We start from the raw sequence: 18,533 nt of genomic DNA, 5'->3' as shown, positions 1-18,533 counted from the left end.
TATATGATTGTGGGAGAGGCCAAAATTAGGGGCCATAAATATAAGACAGTCACCAATAAATCCAATAGGAAATTCTGGAGAAACTTTACAGAGAGTGGTTTAAATGTAGAACTCGCTACCACAGGAAGTAGTTGAGGCGAATAGCGAAGATGCACTTAAGGGGAAGCTGGATAAACACATGAGGGAGAAAAGAATTGAAGGTTATGCTGTTTGGGTTAGATGAAGTAGGGTGGCAGGAGGCTCGTGTGGAACATAAACACCGGCATGAACCAATTGGGCCGAATGGCCTGTTTCTGTGCTGTACATTCTATGTAATTCTACATTATTATTTGTAGTTACACGGCAAAACTTACAGGAATTTGGGAAGCAGAGAAGTAGAGTTGGTTGGAGCACAGGAGTTTTTGCAGTACAGGCTGAGGAACTGGGAGTTGCAAAACTATGGTGTTACAGTGCCTTCACTGGCTGGAGGGTGTAATTACGTGTGACAAATTTACATAGGTAGTTTCTATTGTAAATGTGGACATAGGAATTGCTGGAAATGCTGAAAAAGTTGATACAAAAATGTGACAGTAGGAACTGCACGCAGATGTAAGATTTTAATACATTTTGGATTATTTATTAAAAGTGTATATATTTCCTTAATAGTTAGTACAGGTATTTTTATTAATGCCACTGTGTAGGTAATAGTCTGCTGTGCTTATATTTACTTTGACAGATTTCATATCACAGCTTCATGAAAGTGACCACGGGGAGGTGATGTCATTCACAAGCGAGCCCTACGTCAAGCACCATATCACTGCAACGCCCTTGTGCAGCCTTCCATGTGGGTCCACCTCTCTCACCTCGTCTGTGGCAAGTTACAGCTCCTCCAGACCTGGATCCAGTGCATCACTCCCATACAGGTTGGTTGTCAGAACCACAGGAACGTAGGAATTGCTAGACAAAAAAAGAACAAGGTCCATCTAGTTCGCCATCTACCATCCTGGTAGTCACATGATACAATGATAATGGAGTTGTTGACGAATCATAGCAGTCAATCTCCATCAATTAGCCTATAACAGATCCAGATAAGACATGAGGAAAATGTCACTGGTGGACAGATTTGGAAACCATGGCCTAGAAACTTGGTCCTGAATGTTGAGGCCCAAGGCATCCCCGAAATTGGGCCTTGGACCTCATTTCCATTGAGCCACCGAGCTGCAGAGAGTAACTGGCATCTCGCTGATGAAGCATGAATGAATAGTGGGCCACTGGTGGTATCATAGTGGTCCTCAGGTAAATCAGGAAGTGGGGGTGACCGGGATGGGGGGGCTTTTTGCGTCTAGAGGGAGCGACGATGTGGTGGGGGGGGGGAATCAGCGATCAAGGGAGAAGTGGTGACACTCCAGCCACTTTCCAAGGCACTGCATTACAAGTGGCTGTGAAGTTCACTGCAGCCCTGAACCATTTTGCCTTGGGCTCTTTCCGAGAAACCATCTCTTGCTTTGATGGTAACAAAAATGAATGGGGACCATCATAACTTCCATGAGTCTGGGATGAGTCAGTTCACTCTCACTGTCTCAGTTTGTGATATTCCACAAAGTGGCTGGTCTGGCTTTAATACACGTCTTAGTACCTGATCCCTTAACAAATAAACCCTTTGTCTCAGCAGCTGTTGCACGTAGCTCTAAAGTCAATTTGAAAATCTGTGTAAAGCCACTTTGATTTATAACATGCCACTCAAATAAAACTTGCTTCCAAATCCTATTTGGTGTCAGCTGTGGCTCAGTGGCAGAATTCTCGCCTCTGAGTCAGAAGGTCATGGGTTCAAATCCCGCTCCAGTGACTTGAGCGCAAAATCCAGGCTGATGCTCCATTGCAGTACTGAGAGTGCTGTACTGTCGGAAGTTAAACCGAGGACCTGTCTGCCATCTCAGGTGGATGTAAAAGATCTCGTGGCACTATTTCAAAGAAGAATGGGGGAGTTCTCCCTGGTGTCCGGGCCAATATTTATCCCTCAACCAACGTCACTGAAACAGATTATCTGGTCATTATCACGTTGCTGTTTGTGGGACTTTGCTGTGCGCAAATTGGCTGCCATGTTTCCTACTTTACAACAGTGACTACACTTCAAAAAGTACTTCGTTGGCTGTAAAGCGCTTTGAGAAGTCCTGAGGTTCTGAAAGGTGCTATATAAATGCAAGTCTTTCTTTCTGCGGAAAGATGACTAAAATATCCTGAAATGTGACAGTCCTTGGTCTCAAATGTCAGAATAATGCATAGTATCTTTTGTGTTGTCTATTTGAAACTTCTCACTTGGTACAACAATGGGAATCTCACCTTGACAGTCATTTATTTGTACCTGTGTTTGAATGAAGCCAGGAAATATGTATGTTTATGTTTATGTTTTCACTAGTGTATTGGTGGATTTGTTTTCATCCTATCTTAGTATTCTGTGCAAAGAACCAGTCTACAAGTCCAGGAACAAGAGGGGAATATTTCTGTTGAGTTGAGTACTGGGTGCGGGTACACAAACACCATCTCTCTGTCATAATAACTAAGAGGTGGGCAGTTGGCAATGGTGGTTTACCATTCTAAGATGTGCCAACATGGCAAGAGTGGGAAGCAGAGATCAATCACTTCCCCTACAGAGAAGGAGGGATAAACAGAATGCCAGTCTCCTTTAGCTACTCTCGTGCTACCTTTTGGTGCCAGCAGGCTGTCATAGAGCTGCATTAGAACAGGTCACCCGCTTGCTGTCTAGGTTGGGAATGGTGCATGGTTTGGGAGAGTATTGAGAGGGGAAGCAGAGAAAAATATGGTGCTTGCTTCATGCGGGTCCCATTGTGATAGAAACAAATACTGCCTTGTGCGTCCAACTAATCCCATTTCTTGGCAGAGTTGATGAAAAAAAATGTTTTCCGTGTATTTCGTGCAGGATTAATTAGTTTCTTGGAATTCTGCCTAAGGGCCTTTTTAAGTAAATGTTTATGGAACTAAAGTGTACTTACTGGTAAGAAACTGTGCTTTAATTCTGATGCTTCAAAATGGCTGCCAGAAGATTGTGGTCCTCTTGTGCAATTGCTATTATTTTGGTTGTGGGTTTGGAAATCGAGGGCGCTGAGAGAAGCTCGACAGTTCCCCACACAGAAAGAAAATAAGAGGTAAACCATGTGTAAACACAAAAATATATTTAAAAGAGAGGTTTAAAAAAGGTCAACGTTCTTTTGAGAATAGCTTCTCCCTCCTTTGCCCATACTAAAATGGCTTCTGTCATTCTATGTCAACAGAGTCACATGTTCCCCGATAGCCCAGTGTGTAAATGCCAAGTGTGATGTGGTATTGAGCCACACAAAGAAAAGGGAAGTTCCAGGTTTAATCCCCGCCCAAGGCTGAATTAGTTAATCTCAATGACAATCATCAAGATGGCAAACTGATTCTATTCTTGGTATTATGTGCAGAGAATCAGCCTACAAGTACAGGAACAAGGCTTGTGGGCAGGAAAGGAGAGGAAATCAGACATCCAAGTGAATGCTGCTGAAATGTATGCACATTGTAGATAAGTGGGTAGCAGGGGTATGGTAGTGTAGTGGTTATGTATCCAGAGAACAAAGTTCAAATCCCACTATGGCAGCTTCAGAATTTGAATTCAGTTTAAAATAAAATTGGGGGGGAGAAATAGCAGTAAATTGTGACTATGAAGCTATCTAACTTTTAAAAGGGAACTGGATATATATTTGAAAAGGAGAAATTTGCAGGGCTGTGGAGAAAGAGCAGGGGAGTGGGACTAATTGGATAGCTCTTTCAAAGAGCCGGCACAGGTACGATGGGCCAAATAGCCGCCTCCTGTGCTGTATGATTCTATGAATGTCGGGTAAGGATGGTATTGTGGTCAGCTTTGATTCCCCTAATGGTTGAATATTCCGCCAGCACTCACTGACTTTGGCTGACACATGAAATTTAGCCACTTGGGTGAGGTACTGGAGTGCTCCCAGCACCTGTGAAATGTGTCGCATGGAGGGCAGTTCAGAAGAGAAAGGGGGGAGAAAAGGTCCATTACCAAATTTCCTTTGGACCAATCACAGTAACTTGCATTAATATAGCATCTTAAACATTGAGTTTTGAGAAGTGGAGAGGCAGAAAAGTTTCGGGAGGGAATTCCAGAGAGTTGGAGCGAGGCGACTGAAGGCTTTTCCAGCAATGTTGGAGCAGAGAGAGGATGGGATGCACATCAGGCTAGCATCGAGGAACTGAAGTGCGTGGGAAGGGATGTAAGACTGGAGGAAGGTGCAGAGATGGGATGGGAGACACGAGACCAATGTCGGCCAGTGAGGACAGAGGGGGGAGGGGACAGCGGGGGTGGAGGATGGGGAGGGGAGGGTGCAGGATAGAATATTGGCAGCTCCGTTTTGGACAAGTTGGGGTTAATGGAAAGTGACGGATGAGCAGTCTTGGAATGAATAGGATGTGGCATTTAAAACACAACTGAGTTGAAGAGGGTGACAAGTTTTCGCAAGGTTTGGTTGAACCTGAGTGAGTGGCTGGGGATTACAGCCTTTTTGGATATTTCAGAGGTCAAAGAAAGTAAACCTAAAATGAGTATGAGTGTGTGTGAGCGGGGGTGGGGGGCGCAGTTACAATATGTATAAAACTGAAATTATAAACTTTGTATTGACATTGGAGAGGTAAAGATTACAAACCTGTATCAAATACTCTGTTCAATGGTGTTTACTTGTGTTATAATGTTTCACTTTCATACTGAGACACACTGCTAGCATCAAATCAAACCATAGCACCCAAACCCTTATCCCACACCATGTTCCACTCACTCATTATTCCTCTCCTCTATGACCTACATTGTCTCATCCTCATATTCAAATCCCTTCATGGCCTCTCCCCTCCCTATCTCTGTAACCTCCTCCAGACAACTCCCGCAGAACACTCTTCCTCTGACTCTGGCCTCTGGAATTCCCTCTTTAAACCCCTCCCTCTCTTCCTTTAAGACCCTCCTTAAAACCCACCTTTTTGATGAAGCTTTTGGTCACTCTGCTTAATATCGCCTTAACTAGGTATCCATTTTTGTTTGATTACAGCTCTATGAAGCACCTTGGAATGTTTTGCTACATTAAAGGTGCCGCATAAAATGCATATGTTGGTTTCAGCCCACTGAAGCTCCTCTGGTACCCCAACCATTTTATAATCCATCTACATTTGAACATCCCTTATGATTCCCTCAGCACATTAGGCCTTTTACACCACTTGTGCATAATGTAAGTTTCAAACTGCTACTATAAATTGTTATCACTTCAGATTGGTAATAGTAACAGAATGACCTCCAGATGGTGCTGGTGAATCTCGTGAGGCGATTACTGTGCTGGAGCTGTGTTACCAAACCTTCTGTTTGACCCACAGTGGACAGGTTCTCTCAAAGCATCACAGAGTTGATTTGTTCTGTTTATGTCAAACAGAGGTCAGTTCAGACTCTAAATCAGCTGAAACAAAATAACATATTGGCAATAAAAATGGAATGTATCAAATCAGCGCTGACTTAAAAGGTAAGTTTCATTCAAGTGATGCTTTTAGACTGATAAACCACTGGTGAACTGATAATGGAATTCCCCTCGCCTCTTCATTGTACCACGCACCATCTGTTTTAGTCGCGGTTTCAATTAACAGAGTATTTTTTTGTTTTTTACATCCTCTGACGTGAGTGTGCACATGATGACTGATCTAGACGCACTTGCTGCTCAGCTGCGAGCCAGCAGTTCCACTCAGTCGTGCTTGTGCAGATTCAACTAGTGAGGCTGGGTTACAGAAATAGGTCTCATTATGAACTCGGTACAAGTAGGTTCAGTCAAACTTGGCTAAGCACTCAACCTCCAGCCTTATCCCTAGGTCCAAGATGCTTTGCAAAGCAGCACTGTGCCAACATCTCGAGTAAGTGGTGCTCTTGCAGTGCTTTTAATAAAAGCGCCCAAAAACACAACAGGGTAGAAATCGCTCAGAGCGGACAACCAACACTGCTCGCCGCACCATAGATTGATACTAACCTACAAACTTACCGCGGTCTTTTCATCAGCCGCTTCCTCGAATAGAAAGCGGAGAGGAGCCCAGCATTAGCTCCACCGAAGCTAGGATCCCATGGGAGAAGCAAGAGGATCACTCTGTCCCCTCAACCAATCAGATCGCAGCATTTTTGACAAGCTGTGTTAACTGTCTTTGCCGGCTTGGAATGTTAAACCAGGAAGTGAGAGGTTTTAAATCAATGTATAAACAGTTATAGACAGCGAAAAAAGAAAGGGTAAGAAATAATTGAATTAAATAAGAGAACGGAAAAGTAAAAAAAAATGTTAATTTAAAAAAAAATTTTAATGACCAAAAACGATTAAAATAAGGAGTAATGAGACTCCACATTTTTAAAAGTTAATTTTTAGTTGCTTGGCAGTCATTAAGACTTTATGGGCTGTTAAAACTTAGTTTAGACCTTTTATTTTTAAGCATACCAGTTTGGTGGCATAATTAGTTACTTTCCAGCTGGGCAGATAAGCAAGTTGGTGCTTTTTTAGTGATTTCCTTGATTGGAGCTTGCGATGTCCCTTTAATTCGCAGCTGTCATATCGCCGGTGAACCGCTAGGAGCAAATTCCGGATTTCCGCTTTTCACTGCACGTGCGAACGCCTGAACTTGGTCCTCGATTTTGCCACTAACAATGGAGAGTGCTGTTGAGCTCACTGTTATTTCGGGAGCGATTTCTACCCCGTTATAAAGTGCAAGCGCACACCGATATATCCTGCCAAAATAACTCAACTCTGCTATTTGACAGGACATGTGATCTGTATCATACACTATTACTGCACTGTTGCCTTTGTGATTAGCTATCTGGCTACGGCTGAATTCTTTATTTTCTGTTTACTTATAGTTCCCTCTCAATTTGTTTGTGTTACTTTTTCTCCTCCTTTAAGTGCATCCTCCTACGCCGTTCCCTGATCGGGAGGTCGGCTCAGTATCTTGCTCCCAGCTCTTTGCTTCCCTTTATGACAACTGAATTAATGTACACACCTACAGATTCTCCTGTGCATGCGTGTGCGCATGGGTGTGCTTGTGTAAAGTTAAAGAAAAGTTCTAACTGTCATTGGTTGCTAATGACAATTTGGTAAAAGAATTTTATTTTATATTTTTACATTTTCCATTGAAGCCACTGGAAATGAAAATCAGGAGAGATGTACAGCGAGCGGGTGGCTGAATTGATATCGCTCATTTCACATTGTCGCCCAAAGTCACAATTACCTCCTGTGTCTCCGGATGATGTTAACTTACATTGTTTTGAGTTCTAACTCTACACAATGAAGCCTAAGAGAACTAACTGCATACATTCTCTCTCTCTCTCTCTCTCTCTCTCTCTCTCTCTCAGATTTAAGGCAGATTTCGGAAATGATCGACCCCTGAAAGCATATGCACCTCGCTCTATCTTAGATTTACAGATCGGGCACAGAGTGAAGGTTATATTGCCAAATGGCAAAATTGGAGCGGGTGTGGTGAAGTATTTGGGCGGACTGCTTGCTGTGCCAGAAATATGCCTTGGAGTGGAACTGGATTTTCCTGAAAATGGCCTACGCAATGGAGTGTTCGCAGGACACTGTTACTTTCACTGGTGAGTAATGACAATATCAGCACGTGAACCATGTCAGTATGGAAACATTTGCTTTTTTGGGTTACCCTTTCTTTCCCCGCTCGGTTTGTCTTGATAAATGTGTCTTCAAATTCCAGGTTTATTTCTCAGCATAGTCCATCGCTGTTCTAGTCATCAGCATCTTAGATGTGGGATTGTGAGACCAGGGCCCAGAAACTCCGATGGTTTGGTAGAGCGTAAGTGCAGAGGATCTATGAGGATGTGGAGGGGAGGGAGGGGCAGAATTTAGGGAGGAGAGAGGCTCTGCAAGTTTGACATCCCATTTAGGATTTGCCCTATATTTCCCCAGAAGTGAGGTAGCATGTAAGATGCATCCACCCCGTGATAAAGTGCAGCCACATAAATGATGGGTTGAGGCCAGTACGACATCATCAGGACTAAATTCCATCATTTGCTCCCTAAGATCCATCAATCTAGTCGGTCCCCCTATCCAGATGAGGAAGGCTGATACTGAAATCTTAAAGGGCAATTGCTGTGTTTCATTGTGTTTTCGATAGAGGCTCGTAACTTTACTGTAGACTGGTCTTTTGCTAATTTTTTTCTTTGCTCTTCATTTTTGAGGCCTCATTTGGATGTCAACTTCGAGATTATTTTTGTTTGAGAAATTTCCTTAAACTATTCTGCACTTAGGGATGGGCAATAAATGCTGGCATTGCCAGTGACGTCCACATCCCATGGACAAATATTTTTTTAAAAACTATGGGTTTCCCGCTGGGGATTCCCCTCTTTGTGATATACATGTAGGAGGAGGAACAGCCAAGAAAGCTGCAAGGCCAGACTTGTAAGGCCGCAACGTAGGAGATCCTGGACCTCCTGCAGACACCCGGCCACCAGGGTGTATAGACCCAGACATATCGTATTTGACTATCTCCCTGGAGTTTTGCGTAATGAGGTTCTGGTTTTCTCCAGAAGCCCTGGAAAAGCTTTGCACCACCCTAGAGGGAGATTTGCAAACTTCCTCAAGAAACAGCAAGGAATTATTCCTGGACCACTGGCCCATTCCAAGGGGCAACAAGCGATTTCTACCAGGTCAATCAGTTTGCTGTCCATTCTTGCATAAGGCAAGTAATTCATGCCCTGTGTGTCAGGGCAGTCCTGTTGATTGCAACTGAATCGGGAAGAAGACAGTTGAGTGAGCATTAATTTTCGTTGGATCACAGGGTTTATGCAGAGTACCTTGGACATGAGTGTGTGGAACTATAGATTCCACTCGTGGCCATACGAGGCCCCACTGTCAACCCATACTGTTATGTTAACACAAAGAGATTTCACTCCCTTAATGTATAATTAGTTGATGACGACAGACACAAGTTTCTGCATGTCACTGCTCAGTGTGCAAGGAGATGCCCTGATTCATTCATTCTTTGGTAGTCCAGTGTCAGAATCAAGCACAAGACACTGACTGGCTTCTTTGAGACAGGGGTTATCTAATATTACTGAGACTCCTAACAACATTGAGAAGGACCACCCATGAAACTCAGGAATGCTACAGTGGGGCTCACTTCCACACTTGAATTAAAGTTTAACAGGCCACTGGCAAGCTGAAGGGAAAATTCAGGTGACTGGAGGGGCCTGGGGGCTTCCTTCAGTTTCCTCCCAGTGTTGTCTCATTAATTGTGGTGGCCTGCTGTGTCCTCCACAATTTTGCTCTCCAGAAAGCCCTGGAAATTGAGATCCCTGAGGAGGAGAGTGTCAGAAGCTCAATCCCCTGAGAGAGAGTAACTTGGACATGAGGACACAGCAGGGCCACGGACAGCTGTGAGACAAACACATCGGAGAGACTTTCAGTAATGTCTGGTCATATAACTATAATACATCAATAATAAAGATGCTCCACATAATTTAATTCTACAACCTCCTCAGAACATTAAAATCGGAAATCCAATAGGGGTTCTAAGCCCATTAATTTCCTTTTCAGTTTCGGTACAAATTTATGTGTTCAATTTGAAAAAAAACCCATGAACATCATAACAACATGCCTGACAACAACAATCATACAAGATTTCTGGAACTTTATAACTGAGAAGTCATTTAAACTCACCACCATTCACTACCCTTGTGGTTTTTTGATTTTTTTTCCTCAGTCCTATTGCAACATTTCTTCTAGTGACGCCCTGAGGGGCCTGGGATTTGAGATGTTGCCTGTTGTCCCATATGACTATGAGCCTCTTGGGACAGAGGCCACCAAGGCTGCAGTGTCTGTCCCCTGTCGTTTACACTGTTTCTCCAAGGTTTCAGCTGACCTTCCACCGAAGTTACGGCAGGAGATCGGGTGAAGTTCAGGGCGCTGAAGTTTTTCTTCACATATTGTCTTTTCTCTTGAATTTTCCTCTGATTCTGTCCTCTTGTCTCCTCTCTCCTGAAGTGCTGAGGTGTGGTGCAGACAATGACGGCCATTTGACACCTTGCTGAAGTGCCATTCTGGACTGGGAGTGCCAGCGTTCACAGCCAAACTCAAACCTGTGCTCACCCCAGATCCAGATCTGCATACGTCCAGCAGGGAGTCAGCAGATAACAATAAGAATAAGAAACCTTGGACAATTGTTTTTCCCCTCTCCCCTGCTCTAGCTGAGGCTAAATGTAGCACCTTCACTGCCATGCCACCTGAGATGGGCTTGCAATTTACTCACCGACTTATGCAGGTTTGAATTCCTATGCACCACCTAGATGATACTTGAACATTTGCATATTGCACATTCTTGGCTACCTGGTGCCTGAGATAGTTGAAAGAAACAATAAATCAATCATGTAGTTAGAATCTGGCCAACTTCTCTTTTAAACCTTACAAATTATGCCAAGTAGTTAAGTGCCTGGATTTCTTGCAATTTTAAACAGTACATCGAACTGTCATAGTTATACATTACACCAAAATCTGACAGAATGTTTGATTCAATGTAATGTTAGTGGTTGACTGCTCAGAATGAACTGATTGTGAGGCTGCCAGTGCCTTTTTCTAGAAGTTTACTTTCACCTCTCACAATTTTGGGTTGTTTTTCTTGTACCACTGAGGCTACCCAGCTTCATGTGTTGCTCTTTCAACTGGGGAGCTGAATTTGGGCAAGTAGGCCACACAAACCTATGAAGCCATGACGCTATCTTTCACCTGCCATTACAAGGTAGTGAGGTGTTAATTTGCTTTAAGGTGGAATGTCCCACAGAGAGCCAGAGGACAGGCTATCATTCAGGTGGAACTACACAGTGTTGGAAACCATAGGCCACAAAGCGTGCTGGGCTCATGGAAACATTTCTACCTGCTGAAAAATATTCCACCCCATTGCCTCTGGCGGTTTTCTGATTTTTTTCCATAGCTCTCCGTCTCTTTTGTGCCCACTTTATGTTGGAGGCACTGACTCAATCTGGTCCAATGCCCCTTGGATGCCATCACCCCGTTTCCTTGCCCATGTGGCTGTTACTCACATGTGAACCTATGCATGCTATCTGCAAGCTATTTTACCCAGGAGGGCATCAATTCCAATTTCGCTTGAAGTCTGGCAGGAATCACTGAATAGTGATCAGGAGCAGGGACCCTGGCAGAATGTTATCGTCTCTAGCCCAGGGATGTTAAGGCTGCTTATGGAATCCTAATATTGTCTCAACTGAAATCAGCCAACTCAGCAAAGAGATAGAAATTTGTGCGTGAAATGATAGTTTGGTGCATTTTCCTATTGTGACTATATGTGTTTCAACGGCTCAGCACAACACAAAGCCGATTCACCTCATTGATCACCCTTATTGAATAGGACCATACCTTAACCACAGTTTTTATGGGATCAATAGAACAATCTTTCCCTCAGGTAGCAGATGACTAGACCTAGCAAGTAATTCCTTAGAATACAGACTTGAAGAGTCTAGTAACAGGTTCAGTAGTTGAGAGCACAGACCTTCCTTGAGGGTTCAGCAGCAAGGCTGCGGTGGTGATGGGAGACAAGGCCCATATTAATGGCATAGGAGCCCTTAGGCTGAAAGTCTGAGGCTGTGTGGTGATCAGTCGTGCAAGGTTTTCAAGCAGGCAGTCAGACTAGTGAGGGACTGGAGGTCAGAGACTGGGCAGTCTGAAGATCAGGGGCTGTTGGTTGTTGATGGTCTACTGTTGCAGGAGGGCACAATGGTTCGGGGGGTGCTTGGTTGTCAGCAATGGTCCGGGGTGAAGCTGGCATCAGGCACTCAGCTTTGATTGTCTGTGTGGTCAGCATCTTCTGTCTTGATCACATGGGGTATCTGTTACTTCTTGTAGAGTTTGTCGTGCTTTCCTTGCTAACAAACGAGGCTATCAGCCCCTGGGTACTTCACTCTCTCCTACGCCTTGAATTTGGGGATGTGCTCGGCCAATGTACCTGCTCCTGTCATGGTTTAGGTTTCTTCCTCAGTCAGATCATTGGTGATAGCACTTCCCAATCACGTATTGGAGAAGGAGTAGGCTGGTGTATAATGGGCAGTCGCAGCAGGGGCAGGGCAAGGGCAGAGGAGATTGTGAGATTTTAAATTGGGTGAGATGCTGTGGGAGTGGGGATGAAATGATGTCCTTGAGAGCAGGTGCAGCAAAACCAGCAGAGGAGTGGAATTTCTGAAGGCAGAAAGTGACAACAGCATCTATTTTTCTGCTGTGAGGTTTGTGGCAGTCAAATGTAGGTAAGGAACGCCGGCCTAGGCAAAGCTTTTCAGTGCTGGGATTACGCTACAATAGGTCGGAGGTCCGTGTGGCCAAGGCCAAGGTGCCCGTTCAAAGGCACTGACGATCACATATCTGGGCCAGTAGAGACAAAGCCAGTTTAAATGGACAGTTTCAGTGACAAGTCTGCTAAAACTACAATGGGCATGCAAATAAGTTCAGCGGCAATGGTTGGGTAGAGGAGAACTGGCTCCAAAGATGCTTTGGTAGCGGATGAGGGCAGATTTAGGTGACAACTGCTTTGAGAGGAATGTCCTTACCAGGAGCCATCTTGTTTATATACCTGCAATTTCAACTGAACCTTTTCCATGGAAAAGCCCATAGTATATTACATAGAAATTACAACACTGGAATAGACCCTTTGGCCCAACCAGTCTCTGTTGGTGTTTATCCTCCAGACCAGCAGTTGTCCTAATCCCATGTGCCTGCCCTCCTCCCACATCCCACATCCCCTTATCCCCATTATCAGTTTATTAATTTTGTTAGATTTTTTTCTTGGAGGGTAGGGGGGCCTACAAGAATAGACCAAGCAGCACCTTTCATTCTAAAGTTTGTGCCAATACTGGAGAATGAAATGTTTGCATCAGTCTTTTACACTCACTGTCAGCAAGAAGCACTCTAAGGCAAGTTTATCTATCGACCAGCCTGGGCTGACAGTGTCAATTTGTACCAAATCATGGGCAGTTCTGTGGTGTGAATATGTGTATCGACTGGGAACTGCTTTGAGTTCACCCAATCCATTTTTATTAACTCTCTTCTGGGAGGCAAAGAGAGGTCACTGGGTTGGGTTCAAGTCCTAACTTCAGGAGGTAACAGTGTTGTAATCCTTTCACTCTTCCCCTATCTTCTGCCAAACAGGATGTTCTTATTACTGGGTTTCATTGTATATTTCATTTTACCACAGGCACAGACACTTTCACTGAAGTGGAGGCACACTGAGACTGAGATTCAATGCATTTACTCAGTGCTAAGGTTTTCCTGGACTCTGCTGCGCCAATTATTTCACCTATAACAATGAAATTCAGTGAAGCATTTGATAGAAATCAAAAAGCTCTTCTTCAACATCTAATGATTCTAATATTGGGACCGATCAGAAATAAGCTGCTTTCATAGAGTTGCTCTGGTTTTCCAACTCCTATTCCAATTCTTGCAATACATACAATGTTTGGGTTAGTCACTGAGATATTGTCCATTCCCTGTTCTCCTTTTTAGGAGCAATGCCTATTCAGTTTCTTTACTTTGTGTTTTGGGAGTATAAGAATATTGGCTCAAATTTTAAAAATGATTAAATTAAGAATTCACAGTTCCAGCAAAACTTCCTGCTTACCACATAAATGGAACTCTCCAGAAAGAGCTTTAAAAGACAAGATAATATGGTGAGATTCATGTATTTGAAATGTAGATTGATTTACATGCAGGTTAAAAATCATTCACTCAGACAAAAACACTGAGGGAAAAAGAAATAAGGTGCATCTCACGTACCCCTACATTGAAGGACTAGTATCATGGTGAGTGTACATCATTCTTGTACTTAGCCCTACACTGAAGGGTTAGTATCACAATGAGTATACACCATTCTTGTACTTGCCTCTTTGACCAAGCTTTTGGTCACCTGCCCTAATATCTCCTTATGTGGCTCGGTGACAAGTTTTGTCTGATAATGCTCCTGTGAAGCACCTTGGGACGTTTTACTACGTTAAAGGCGTTATATAAACACAAGTTGTTGTTGAAGGGTTAGTATCTCAGTGAGTTTACACCATTGTTTTACTTCATCCTGAAGCATTGATTTTAGCACCATCACCTCTGTGGCAGGAAACCCTCTGATTCAGTGAATGGTCACTTTGACCATTTTCTGTCTGCTTCGTGAATATCTTTGAACTACGTCTCTGGACATGGCATTTGTAAAGCATCAATCTGGAGGAACCCTCACAGCTTCACCAAACATTAGTGGTACATGAGCACAGGGAATATCTCAATGTAAACCCCAAGTACTGAGGCAGTTTTTCTCTCTCTAACCCATTTCTTCAATAATTGTAGCTACAGTCCCTTCCCACCATGAAGTCCTCCGTTTATTTATTTATGACAGATGTGCTGAGTTGGCAGTCGCTTAGGAGATTCCTTTGCAGGATGTCTGCTCTCCATTAATGGTGGCAGTGAGATTGGAGTGTGCACAATCTGTTTAAAGCTAATTGCAGGTTTTTTTTTTCAAAAGTACTTTGACATGTATAGCAACTGAGTCTATTCCCTATACCAAAAAAACAAACTACCTGATTTCTCATACAAGCTTACTCATTACTAACGATAAGATGCCCTCTGTCCTGGAAAAAGGTGCCAGCTGACATGGTGCTTCCAGCTGTGTATAGAGGTAGAAGAGACAGATATTTTTCATGGATGATCTGGGCAAGGAGACTTCAGAACTCAACCAATAAAAGAAAGCAATACTCAAGAGGTAGGAGTGAGATCATATACTTAGTTGAAATTTCCTACCCAACACCATATGGGAGCACCATCAACACAAGGACTGCAGCAGAGAATTAGCAGTTTCTGAGGTGTCAATTAAAAATGTCATAGCCCATTTCTTCACACAACACACTAAATTCATAGTGATTTATACCTGTTACTGTTTTTTGGTTCTCTTTGTTCTATATTTATTCTTTCTGAAACTTTATCTGCTCACCGATGCTCAGTTTGGGTTCCGCCAGGACCACTTGGCTCCAGACCTCATTACAGCCTTGGTCCAAACATGGACAAAAGAGCTGAATTCCAGAGGTGAGGTGAGAGTGACTGCCCTTGACATCAAGGCAGCATTTGACCGTGTGTGGCACCAAGGAGCCCTAGTAAAATTGAAGTCAATGGGAATCAGGGGGAAAACTCTCCAGTGGCTGGAGTCATACCTAGCACAAAGGAAGATGGTAGTGGTTGTTGGAGGCCAATCATCTCAGCCCCAGGACATTGCTGCAGGAATTCCTCAGGGCAGTGTCCTCGGCCCAACCATCTTCAGCTGCTTCATCAATGACCTTCACTCCATCATAAGGTCAGAAATGGGGATGTTCGCTGATGATTGCACAGTGTTCAGTTCCATTCGCAACCTCTCAGATAATGAAGCAGTCCGAGCCCGCATGGAGCACAACCTGAACAACATCCAGACTTGGGCTGATAAGTGGCAAGTAACATTCGCGCCAGACAAGTGCCAGGCAATGACCATCTCCAACAAGAGAGAGTCCAACCACCTCCCCTTGACATTCAACGGCATTATCATCACCGAATCTCCCACCATCAACATCTTGGGGCTCACCATTGACCAGAAACTTAACTGGACCAGCCATATAAATACTGTGGCTACAAGAGCAGGTCAGAGGCTGGGTATTCTGCGCCAAGTGACTCACCTCCTGACTCCTCAAAACCTTTCCACCATCTACAAGGCACAAGTCAGGAATGTGATGGAATACTCTCCACCTGTCTGGATGAGTCAGCTCCAACAACACTCAAGAAGCTTGACACCATCCAGGACAAAGCAGCCCGCTTGATTGGCACCCCATCCACCACCCTAAACATTCACTCCCTTCTCCACCGGCGCACCGTGGCTACAGTGTGTACCATCCACAGGATGCACTGCAGCAACTTGCCAAGGCTTCTTCGACAGCACCTCCCAAACCCACGACATCTACCACCTAGAAGAACAAGAGCAAGCAGGCACATGGGAACAACACCACCTGCACGTTCCCCTCCAAGTCACACACCATCCCAACTTGGAAATATATCGCCGTTCCTTCATCGTAACTGGGTCAAAATCCTGGAACTCCCTTCCTAACAGCATTGTGGGAGAACCTTCACTACACAGACTGCAGCAGTTCAAGGCGGCGGCTCACCACCACCTTCTCGAGGGCAATTAGGGATGGACAATAAATGCTGGCCTTGCCAGCGACGCCCACACCCCATGAACGAATAAAAAAAAATCTCCTTTGCCTTTATACTGTCTCCCAACAAGACCATGTCCTGTCTCCCCATTCCTCTTTTCCAACGTGATCCTAGTTCCTCTCTTCCCCCTTTTCAAAGTCACCTTTGCGACTGTCCGCTTTTGCCCTTTCAACAACGACTCTCTCCAGTCGTCTTTCTCTCTCTCCCCGCAGTGACCGTCCCCACTCTTTTCACTGCGATCTTAGAATACAATATGTTTTGATAGTAAGTAAATAATACAGATAACCACAGAAGATTAAAAGTATTACAGATGTTCTGACATCTAGTGCAGCTGTGGTTTCTCCCACAGTGCCCCCCATGTCTCTCTCCTCTGTCCCCCTGTATCACAAATGAGAATAAGATGTAGTTTGTAAATGAGGCACATTCATCTTCAGTTGCCTGTTTAAATGCTGCATTAAGGAGCAGAAATGATCACCTTATAATGGCTTACCTTTCCCGGGGTCTGTTGCTGTTCTAGTTTTTGTTCTCTTGAAAAACTGTTAATCTCTCTTTGATTTGTGCCTTCTGTTGATCATATGTACTCCCGACCAAGATTAGTCTGGTCTGACCTGAGACAAATAAAACTGCAAACATTAGAAATCTGAAATCAAAACAGAAACAACTGGAAACACACAGTTGGCCCATCAGCAGCTGTACAAAGAAAAGACAGGCTAATGTTTCTGGCAGAATTCCAGTGATTATTTCCTCTGGTTTTGATGAAGGATGTTAATCTGCCTTTACTCTTTATAAATAAAGGCTGAATTTGGCCTGAATCTGATTGAAGCCCTGTTTGCTGCTGCAGCTCACACGAGTTATGAGCTCCAATTAAGGTGCGGCCTGACAGTATAGACCAGGGGCAGTCTTTCCAGAGCTAAATTCACCATTGTATTACTGCCTGTGCACCATGGTTGCAACCCCCAAGTGCAGAGCCAGTGCATATACTCTTGACAGAAATCTTTCTTGTTCATACAGCACGGAGGAGGCCATTCAGCCCATTGTGTCTGTGCCGGCTCTTTGAAAGCTATCCTATTAGTCCCACTCCCCTGTTCTTTCCTTATAGCCCTGCAAATGTTTCCTTTTCAAGTATATAATCCATATACATGTTGAGTTATTTCCTCAGTTTATTTTTCTGTTTCCCTGTTCACAGTGCTTCAGGACAAATAAGCATGTCCCCTTCTGGACCTATTGTTCTCATGGGTAATTATGCAAATTAAGAAAATGACTAACAAGCCACAATTTGTCCCTGATACAATCAGGACAAATATAACCAGTTCAGCTATATGCAAATCTTGTTACATACAACTTTTTAAATTCAAACTTAATATGTTCTGACCTATTATTGCCTTTGTGTTTGATCATACAGCAAGCCCAGTCATGGAGTTTTTGTCAACTTTAGCAAAGTGTTGATGGTCCTCGAATAACAAGGATTCCTTAAAGGCTTCTGCATTTTAAGAAATCGAAAGTAAACACATTAACATCCGAATCATCGATGGAAATCCAGCCATCATCCAGTCTAAGTAATGAAATACAGTAAACCCACCATGTAACATGAGGCACCCGAACCACAGCTCATTTAGTTCATTGGACCAGAAATTGCGCAGAACGGCGAGGCAACGCTCGCCGCAGCTCCTGTGAATTTATTTAACGAAAATACTTACTGCGGGCTCTGTGGTGTCCAATTGCTTGAATTTGAACTTTGAACAAAATGTGCGCTATCAACCCAGCCTCTGAGCAGCGTGAGTTGCTGCGCGGCTGGAAAAGTCTGAGAGGAGAAGACACGCCCACAAAATCTGTCAAAAAGAGAAGTCTCGTCCACAGGTTCAAGCTGCATTGCTCAAGCAGCAAGCAGGCAAGCAGACTTCATTCATTGAAAGTTAGTATTCTGGATGTCATGATAAATAAAAAAAAAAATTTTTTTAAATAAAAAGCCAAAGAAATAATTGAATTAAATTAAAGAGACAGAAGGGAAAAGTTTTTTAAAAGTTTTTTTTTAATTTTAATTTTTTTTTTAAATGACCCAAAACTATTAAAATAAGGAGTAATGAGACTCCACATTTTTAAAAGTTAATTTTTAGTTGTTTGGCAGTCATTAAGACTAACTGCGCTTTTAAAATTTAGTTTTTTTAAGCATACCTGTTTGGTGGCGTAATTAGTTACTTTCTAGCTGGGTAGATAAGCAAGTTGCCGCACTTTCAGTGATTTCCTTGATTGCAGCGTGCACTGTCCCTTTAATTCGAA

At 43.6% G+C, this 18,533-nt stretch overlaps 1 protein-coding gene and 1 long non-coding RNA gene across 3 annotated transcripts in view; one reads left to right on the top strand and one right to left on the bottom strand.

The window, feature by feature from the left end:
* LOC137342796 (uncharacterized) overlaps positions 1-18,256 on the top strand; it is a 35,287-nt gene extending 17,031 nt beyond the window's left edge. The window contains exons 6-8 of the mRNA XM_068006983.1: positions 716-902; positions 7,391-7,630; positions 17,659-18,256. Coding sequence (XP_067863084.1) covers positions 716-902; positions 7,391-7,630; positions 17,659-17,716 — 485 coding nt within the window. The 3' untranslated portion in view covers positions 17,717-18,256. The remainder of the gene's footprint in view (positions 1-715; positions 903-7,390; positions 7,631-17,658) is intronic.
* LOC137342797 (uncharacterized) lies at positions 660-18,036 on the bottom strand. Of its 2 annotated transcripts, none has more exons than XR_010967338.1 (3): positions 17,954-18,036; positions 16,747-16,864; positions 660-936 (listed from the first exon to the last, which is right to left on the bottom strand). It is a non-coding gene; the product is annotated as an uncharacterized lncRNA (long non-coding RNA). The 2 variants fall into 2 exon arrangements; XR_010967337.1 differs by lacking the exon at positions 17,954-18,036 and adding an exon at positions 17,629-17,730.
* Positions 18,257-18,533: the final 277 nt, after the last annotated feature.

This window comes from Heptranchias perlo, chromosome 26, assembly GCF_035084215.1.
Source record: "Heptranchias perlo isolate sHepPer1 chromosome 26, sHepPer1.hap1, whole genome shotgun sequence".
In the NCBI taxonomy this organism is placed as follows: domain Eukaryota; kingdom Metazoa; phylum Chordata; class Chondrichthyes; order Hexanchiformes; family Hexanchidae; genus Heptranchias; species Heptranchias perlo.
This window is presented reverse-complemented; position numbering and strand designations above follow the sequence as displayed.